This window comes from Sceloporus undulatus, chromosome 6, assembly GCF_019175285.1.
Source record: "Sceloporus undulatus isolate JIND9_A2432 ecotype Alabama chromosome 6, SceUnd_v1.1, whole genome shotgun sequence".
Classification (NCBI taxonomy): domain Eukaryota; kingdom Metazoa; phylum Chordata; class Lepidosauria; order Squamata; family Phrynosomatidae; genus Sceloporus; species Sceloporus undulatus.
Genome location: NC_056527.1, coordinates 80,153,122 through 80,162,796, shown reverse-complemented (window position 1 = coordinate 80,162,796; position 9,675 = coordinate 80,153,122). Strand labels below are relative to the sequence as shown.

General features: G+C 40.1%; 1 protein-coding gene across 1 annotated transcript in view; it reads right to left on the bottom strand.

Annotated features, from left to right (window-relative positions):
* Positions 1 to 9,669, bottom strand: part of CD8A (CD8a molecule) — a 13,437-nt gene extending 3,768 nt beyond the window's left edge. The window contains exons 1-4 of the mRNA XM_042471221.1: positions 9,459 to 9,669; positions 4,100 to 4,441; positions 3,501 to 3,602; positions 753 to 863 (exon numbers count right to left, since the gene is read on the bottom strand). Coding sequence (XP_042327155.1) covers positions 753 to 863; positions 3,501 to 3,602; positions 4,100 to 4,441; positions 9,459 to 9,504 — 601 coding nt within the window. The 5' untranslated portion in view covers positions 9,505 to 9,669. The remainder of the gene's footprint in view (positions 1 to 752; positions 864 to 3,500; positions 3,603 to 4,099; positions 4,442 to 9,458) is intronic.
* Between the last annotated feature and the right edge of the window lie 6 nt (positions 9,670 to 9,675).

The following is a 9,675-nucleotide window of genomic DNA, read 5'->3' as shown; positions in this document are numbered from 1 at the left end:
TGTTTATTTATATAGCACCATAGGCTTTACACAGCACTTTACAAAGGCCTTCCGAAGCTGCGCCTATACTGAAATTGTAAATTATTTTAAAATGCTTATTTTATCTTGTTTTAAAAATCTATGTATTGTTTTAAATGTTTTTATCCATTTGCATCACTTCGTAGGCTCTAATGGTCTTGGGGCAATATATCAATGTTTTAAATGCATCAGTCAGTCAGTCAAACAATTCAACATACTCTTACTGGGGACTAAACCCCATGGAACAGGACTTAATTTAAGTACAGGTGTCCATGACTGCATGTTAATCAGATATGTATAATTTCATTGTCAGCTCCCCTATCTAATATTCCAAATCCATTTGTGGTCATCTGTAACCAGAATTAGATTGTCTGTACCAGAGCTATGTAATGTATTCATTATTTCACAGTACAAAATGAATACTCTCAACCAAGCCAAAGTTCAAGTAGTAGAATCCTAGCCAATATTTCATGTCTCCCAGTTTGGACTCTCTGTCTTTTATTCTATTATAAATCATTAAGGTATAATATGCATCTTGCCTGTGAAAATATTTACTTTTTCAGAGTAAATTCTCAATCTTTATCCTTGGTCAGTATAAAAAATATACTGATCATTATGATATAATGCCATTGTGAACACAGCTGTTACATTAGTAAATGTGCACCAAATTTTATCTTAATCTCCCCCCAATCCCAGGAATCAGACATACAGTAGTTGAAAGGAAATACTCTTACCACAGCACACAGATATGGTGATCACCAAACTTATCAACAGAATGAAACAACCACCAACTAAAGGAGCCCAGATGTATAGTTCACAGGAGAACATTGTCCTTAGATCCTCATCTGCAGAAAAAGAGGATGCTGAAAATGAGTTCTGAAAACAATAACCTACAGATTCTTATGCAATCAACAGAACTCCAGCTTTGACACTCTATGCTCATTTTGTAGCACTGCTCTGTGCTTCACTATCTAGAGCTTAAACTCTGCCTTGCAACAAAAGCACACCACTTTGATTCTTGAATGCCAGAGTATAGGACGTAATGTGGGGAAAGATGACACTCTTCCTCACTTTGAGTGACTGTATTTGCAGAGGTAAGTCCAGCCAGAATTGTATGTGTGTATGTGCCTTCAAGTAATCTATTGTTTTATGGTGACTCCTGAAATTTCATGGGGTTTTCTTAGGCAAGGAGTCCTCAGACATGGTTTTCCCAGTTCCTTCCTCTGAAATATAGACTACAGCACCTGATATTCCTTGGTGGTCTCCTGTCCAAGTAGTAAACTGGGCTTGGCCCAGTGGCATCATAAAGGTTGGTGTCACCTGGTGCAGTAACTCATGATGTCTCCCCCACATTGACCTCCTCCCATTAGAACCCCATACAGGATTCTTAGGCAGGTTATAGACCGCCGAAAAGCGGCTTTCTGGCTCCGCCGCTGCTTGCAGTGTCCGGGAGCCGCAGCCTTTAAACGGTGCGGCTCCCAGACGCTGCAGAGAAGGAGCGCGGAAATCATGCTCCTTCTCGGGCCCCAGAAGAGGTGCCGCAAATGCCAAAGGGCGCACTCACGGCATCACTTCCGGTGCGCCACGTGCGGACGCAGAGAGTCCGTTACGTCAATATGGCGGTGGCTGTGTGGAACAGCCGCTGCCATATTGTACGTATTGAACACGTATTAGGGTTAGGGGGGTGCGGAAGCACCGCCCCTTCCTAACCCTAATATGTATTCAATACGTATTTTTGGGCAGTCTATAACCCGCCTTAGTAATATTTTTTGTACTAATGTTACTCATAAATCATAATTCCCATATATCACTGAATGTAATGGTAATAGTTGTGACATAAATAACTAACAAAATTAAAATTATACCTTTAAATTGCAATATCATACATACAGCCTAAATGCATTTTCATATGCATAGCATCATGTGGTCAAAGTGAAAATTTGGTAAAATGTGATGTTTTTAAAGAAATGTTAAAAGAATAAAAATGTTAATTTGTTTAAACATTTAAATTTTTAATTTGGAGATGATGCCACTGGCTGGTACCCTGCTTAATCTCTAAGATCAGATAGGATCTGGTGCCTTTAGAGTATTTAGGGCTTTAACACAAGTATTTAGATAACGCAAGACTCTTTGCTGATTTTGTTGTAACACACCAAGATAACTACCCCTCTATGTGTATATGTTCTGAAATATAGAAATATGAATCTAACACAGAGTAAATGCACAGTTCTTCTTACAAGCAAACTAAACCTACATAGGAAAATTACCTTAATAAGCACTACTTTTATCAAGTTTCATTTCCTCCACTCCAGTGCATCTGTCTATTCTGTCCACTAACAATCAAAGACACATATTTCTGGGATGTCCCCAAACAGAGAACTCTTCTGATGTTTGCCAGCAGCATAGGATTCACAAAACAGATTGCCTTTGTGCAAGGAGGGTTGTTTTGTCTACTGCAGTTGATAGCCATTGGTACATCTCTTCCGTGAAGATGGCAAACCTAGCTTTAAGGCCATCTAACCTAGTGAGCATCTTTGCATCTTGTGGCAGTGATTTTTATTTCTTAATTAGATATTGTATGAATATTTTTGGAAGGGTGAAGGAACTACATCAACCTATGCAACATCCCATCCTATTGTGTGAATACATACTGTATTAGAAATCATGAGTAAACAGTGTGTTGTGATATGTACAGGGAACAGTGAGGACTGAGAATTGTCCTGTGTGACAGAAAATGGAGAACTAGTAGTGACGGCACCAATCACACAGGAGAGAGAGCGTCAGGAAAAGTGGAATAAGGGGAGTGCCAGCCTTGTGCTGCCAGCACATAGGAAACTGTTTAAATCAACAATCAAACATTAGCTGTTAAGGGACACTAACTCACTGCCTGCCTCTGAGGTGATAGAGCAGTGATGGCAAACCTTTTAGAGACTGAGTGCCCAAACTGCAACCCAAAACACACTTATTTATCACAAAGTGTGGTGTCCCTCTGGCTTTCTCTGTTCAGGAGCAATGGTGCATGTGCCCAAAGAAAGGCCTCTGAGTGTCACCTCTGGCACGCGTGTCATATGTTCACCACCACTGTGATAGAGTGTGGCTTGTCCAAGATCACCATACAGGTTTCCATGGCTGAGTGGGATTTGAACCCTGGTCTCCCAGAGCCCTAGTCCAACATGCAAACCATCATATCACACTCAGTGGTGACACTACCCAGTGTGGGGGGCTGCTATTGGGGGGGGGCAGCAGTGGCCTGCCCCACTCACTCCCACTAACTCACTCATCTGCCCTCACTCCCCAGTTGCGCAGTGACCTGCCAGATCTTCACACCTAGGAGCACAAAGCAGATCCAAGCTGAAAACATGCTGGATTATGGCCTTCAGAACATATCCTGGACTAGCAGTAACAGTAACAGTAAATATAAAATAGCTTAACATTACAGTGACTTATGGATCCATATTCAAAGGAAGGTGAAGGAAACGTACCCGAGGCTGTGGGATTTGGACACTCCATGGGTTCTTTCTCTGCTTGTCCTATACTTCTCGTTGTAATCTGATGTGGAACAGTGGGCGGCTGGGTGGTTGTCTCTGCAAACAAAATGATGAAGGAATTTTCTGCATAGATCTTACACCTTGAGTGAGAGACTTTACAACCATGCCGTTCCCATTGGATTCTACTGTTATGGCAGGGAATAGAGGAAGAGGAAACAGTATTTCTAACCCCTTGCCCCACTTTTGGAAGCCTCAGGTGAGAAAGGTCTGCACATCAGCTTGGCATTTTTAAACCCAGAAAGGGAGGTGGCCCATTACTAACCAAGCAGACCTCAAATGAAATATCAGGGATAGTCTGCAGTGGAAATGAAGCTGATCTGACAGCGGATGGGAATGAAAGGAAGAAAAGGGAAGCTATCGTGGTCAAGTTCAGTCACCAGCTCCTGGCAGCGAGATAAGAAGAGGGAAGCTCCCAAGTTCATGCAAAAGAGGAAACACCAAGAAGGGCTCAGGGAAAACATTATTTCACACACACAGCATGTGCAATGGCTAGCTATTGTTGGTGTCCATAAAAGGCTTGTGATAGAGCTTACTTGGCAGGTAGACTGAGAGGCCTGAACTGAAGATCAGTTTCTGGTTGCGGTGGACAAGACAGTAATAGATGCCCTGGTCTTCCTCTTGGAAGCTGGTAATTATTAAGTGGTAATAGTTGCCATTTTTATTTGCCGCATAGCCGTTGATTGATTCTGGTGATACCTTGCCCCTTACAGAGACATATACGATGAACCGCATGGTGTGCCCATTTTGCTGAAAAATCCAGTATACCCCAGTATCTGCATCACTGGTTTCACACTTCAGTTCTACTCTGGTATTAAAGGCTTCAGGAGATTTGATCATCTTGACTGCCATACTGTTAATTTGGGACCAGCAGCAGCCTGAGAAGAGAAGAGAAGTCCAGTTAGTTTGTTTACTAACTGCAACCAAACAATATTCTGATGCACGTTCCCTCTTGAGGTGAAGATGACATGAATGTGCTACTCTGCTAAATGGCATTGCCTGAGATGTAACATTGTATAAATAGGGTGGGGAAAGTGCGATGCTGAGGTGGTTGCATATGGACCTCAAAGTTGTTTTTTCAGCCCTCAAATCTGCCCAGCTCCTCTAGAATGACCTCTTCGATAAAAAAATTAAAGAATAAAGGGGGCAAACTCAATCTCCCATAAGACCCAAAGAGTGACAATTCACCTTGTATTCAGGTTGCACTCTAATTGTTTAGCATTAAAAACAAACACCCAGGTTTTTCTTCCCCATACCAGAAGTGCACTTTTAGAGTTTTGTCTTTAATTTTTAATTTTTCAGTGAAATTTGGGGGGTATTTTTGGCAATCAAGTGGCGATCCACTGCCGCCACCAGTTGCAGTGCAAAGGAGTAGCAGCAGCCAAACCGCGCGGCTCCTCCGCGCTGCAACTAAGTGCCAAAATGGCGCTTCTCTTTGTGGCGCAGTTATAACACCGCGAGGTGCCAATGGCGCACTTGTGGCGTCATATGTGCCGTGCGACGTGCGGACACAATGCGTCCGCTACTTCAAGATGGCGGTGCCCGTGTGGAACGGGCGTCGCCATTTTGTACAGACTCGGTCCGTAATAGGGTTAGGAACGTCTGGAAGGGACGCCCCTTCCTAACCCTAGTACGCCCCTTCGGTGCGTGTGTAACACGCCTATGTTGCACCCCAGGTCCTGGTGGAAAGAAGTTGTCGCTCAGAGCCAAAAATAAGAAAGTGAATTGGAAGGGGTTAATGCATTTAGGCTATCGAATTAGATTTATATGAGAAGAGGAGAAACTTAACTATAATGTTTATGTTAAATTGCCACTTAAGTTTAAATTAAAACTCTCTACTGATGTCTTATCAGAGTAAAGCATGCTCCCCACCCTCTTGTCCTTTTTTATTTGGACTTTACTTCTCATTGATTGCAAGTGTATCTATACCTTTTTGGAATCCTCCAGATTCAATTGATATAAATACCAGGGTTTCAGTAATATGGCTCCATTATTACGTTTCAACATAGGACAGGGGAATCAGTAACAGATCTTCTGTTAATTTCAAAAGTCTTAATCACAATTTATCCCGCTAGAATTACTTTTTAGTACGTGGACTAAGGCTCATGACCAAGACATTGAAATTTCCCATCCTTGAAGGACTAACAAAAAAGAAAAAAGAAAGAAACGGTTTTTCAAAAACCCAGAAGAACTTCCTTTTGGATAAAGAGCCACCTGGGAAACATAACATGTGTTGGTGCGTTTGCACAGTCTTTCATTCAATTAATAAATAGCTTAATATGTTAATTCTAGAATTAAGTTAATGCTATTTTAAAAGTTAGTTCCTACCACTGCCCTAGATCTACTACAGTTACCCATCAGAAAAATGTAGTGAGTTTAAGCAGAAAGACAATGTGATGAATGGATTAAAGATTCACTCTACTGATTGGAATATTTCATCCAGAAACATTTTTTACTGTTGGTTAGTTTGGAAGGTTTATTTTGGTCTGTTATTTTTTGTCTGATATTACATTGTACTCTATTACTTTGTTACCATCCTGGGGATATAAATTTAAATTGAAGATGTGGTCTATGAACTGCGCACATTATTAGGAAAGTGTACTTAAGATTCCAGCCAGATCTTATAAATCTGCTCTAGCTGCTATGACATGAAAAGTGTTCTCTAAGTTAACACAGAATCCAGGACCACAACAATTGCTTTCTTGCTTTGTTTTCCTAGCTGTTTATTTATCACACTCACACACACTTCTGTGTCACTTCTGTGTGTGTGTGTGTGTGTGTGTGTGTGTGTGTGTGAGTGACATGTTCTCAGTCTCAAGGGAAGGCAATGGCAAACCTCCTCTGGACCAAATATTGCCAAGGGTCGCCATAAATCGGAAATGACTTGAAGGCAAGCAACAATATATGTATGTATGTGTATATCATACCAACATATGATATAGGATGTGAGATGCTTCACTGATCTTGACTTATGGTGATTTTTTGCCATTGCCTTCCTTTGAGGCTGAGTGTGTGTGACTTGCTTAAGGTCTCCCAGTGGATTTCCATAACTGAGCAGGAATTTGAACTTTGGTCTCAAAGAGTCCTAAACTATCACTCAAACTACTACACCTTGGTGACTCTCAATATTACAAAGTAATATTGATAATTGTCAGTTGTGTCCACATGCCACCCAGTCTTCATTTGACAACTAGAAATCAAAATCAAAACCCCTAGATGCCTACTCAGAGCTTTGTACATATGACATAGGGTTTTAAATGTCTTCTGGGGAGGTAATGTCCCCTGTTTTAATGGTGGTGTGCAAATCCTCATTTTCAAGTATGGTTGTTTTGAGGATTTCTGCACCTGTAATGCAGGTGGCTGCCACAATTCTCTCACCACATCATAGTGGTACCATGAAGGAAGACGTTGTGCAAGTGAGTGGTAGATACCATGTGCTGTGCTCCAAACTGGTGAGGATATATGGGTTTTTGTGGTCTAGTCACACATACAGTGCTCTAAAATGCTCATCACCCAAGTCAAAACTTTTAATTTAATCATCTAAGAATGTAACAGGATCTGGCTAAATGCATCTCTAGTCCAGCATTATGTTCTGTGACCAACCAGATGTTTGAATCTGCAGCTGCAAAGCAAGATATGAGTGCAACATTTTTTGCTTGCTTGTACTCTCCAGCACATGATACTGAAGGATAGATTGCCTTGGATATCCCTATGAGGACTGATAGACATTGATCATAAACCATCTAACCCTCTTTAAAACTTGTCTAGAATGAGTCCAATTCCCTTTAAAACTGCCTAATTTGGTGGCCGTTACTACATCTTGTGGTACTGAATTTCATATTTGAACGATGTGCTGTTTATAGTTGAATTTATGCATTGTAGATGCCATACTTTAAAAGGGAAATGTTCCTTTGTTGTTGTTTGCTGGGAAGCTGGTTTCAGTTTATAGCAGTCCTATGAATGAGAGATGGCTATGAGCCCTGGTCAATAACTGCCCTGCTCAGGTCTTGCAGATTCTGAGCAATGTATTCCTTGGTTAATTCAGTCCATCTATAACACATTTCAAATGTGTTGATTTTCTTCCTGCCAGTATATCCGTTATTTATTTCTTTATTTTGCCTCTCCTCAATCTCTTTTGATTCACTGGATGACTGCAGATTCTAACAGTCTGACAAAATATCTGTGCTGATATGGAATGAAAAACCAAAATTCTAGAGGATTCAGGAGCATCAGGGCTAAGGGAAGACAAATTATATCCTGATGCATTGTGCCTGACCACTCACACTATAAGCAGGCAAGGCTGAAGAAGAAAAAATAAGGTTGCATTCACACTGGAGAAATAACCTGGATTGGCACTGCTTTAACTTATCTGGCTCAAGGCAATGGAATTCTGGGAGTTGGGGTTTGTTGCGGGCCCAGATAGTTTGTTTTAGGGTCATTTCTCTGAACTTGGATGGAAGGACTTGTTTCATTCAGCCATTCCTGTTTTCAACAAGTGTGAATGGACAGCAAATGCAATCAGCACACTGTCTTATTCCTGACAATTGAGAATTCAGACATGTTATTCCATGTGAATGTACAGTTGGCTCTCCATATCTATCTGTGGATTCTTTATCCCCAGATCCAACCATCCATGGCTTGAAAATATTCCATATATATATATATATATATATTCCAAAAGGCAAACTTTGATTCTGCCATTTTATATAAGGGTCACAATTTTGCAATCCATTGTATTTAATAGGACTTTAATATCCACAGTGTCCGCAGGGGGTCCTGCAACCAAACTCCGGCAGATACCAAGGGCTCACTGTGCCCACAATTTCATATTGCATTCACTAACTGACATACTTTTTTCTGGATTTGAGCATAGGTTATATTGTTAGGCTATTTAATTATGGTATTTTTGGCACACTAAATTACACAGAAGGACATTTTTTATTTGGAACAATACACTTATATTTAGACTCACTATAATCCAGCACAGAATTAAGTAGGCTGAAGCCCACTGATTTCAACAAGTTTTTGTGCCTCTAACTTTGCATTGATTTGTGCGTACAAAATATCAGATAGATAAATCCTCTCAATTAAGATGGAGTGGAGACATGCCTTTCAAATAACACTTTAATTTTCCTGTTCTTGTTGATTTTGAGAACCTATTGTGACCCCTTAATATTAAACTCGACTATTAAGTGTCATGTCAGCAAATTAATACATTTTCAATTATTTTCAAAACTATTATTATTATTACTGCCCCGCTTCTCCCCCTTTTCAGGACTCAAATTAAAAAATGAATAGCAATAATAATAATAATAATAATAAAAAATAAAAAATTACAACAAATTAAAAAACACACAGTTATTGTCTTTCCTCTTTATATATTGTTCATTTGGCAGAGGGACATCTATGGGACATTTGCTGCTTTGGCTTTTGGCTCTTTCTTTCTTTCTTTCTTTCTTTCTTTCTTTCTTTCTTTCTAGCTTTAATTTCCAGAGGAATAGCTATATTAGTCTGTTGCAGACAACAACACACTTTTTGCTGATTTTAATTTATAATCTACTCAGAATGTTTAGTAGTTCTCTCCTTTTTGGGTCGGTTTGGTCTGTTCCTCAATAGCTCTATTAGGGTTATGTACTTAATTTGAAATGGATGCAACAACCTTCACATGGCTTTAGATCCCCCACTTGTATCCCACCATAGTTCTCCCTCACAATTTGCAAATTTACAGGAATTTTAAGACAATTTTAAAGTACAGCTTAGGTGTGTGGTATTGAAAGAAAAGAAAGGACAAAGTCTTCCATCTAAATCACATTTGCTCAAGGTACTGCAATTATTATTTTTCAATTATGAGTTACTTTAAGTAAAAAACACCTAAAATAGTAATTCAATACTCACATAAAATCAATCCCACAAGCCATAGAACTGAAGAATTTGTGGCCATTTCTTCTTCTTTTTTCTTTTTTGGCTATCGGTCTTCTTCTGACAAGGCACAGGTGAAAGAAGGTTAGTCTGATGGTTAATGAGATAGGACCCTCTTGGTGGGAAGGATATGATGTCAGGTACTGCCTAAAAGAAGAGGCTTGCAGAGAAGAATGAAAGAAGGACAACCATG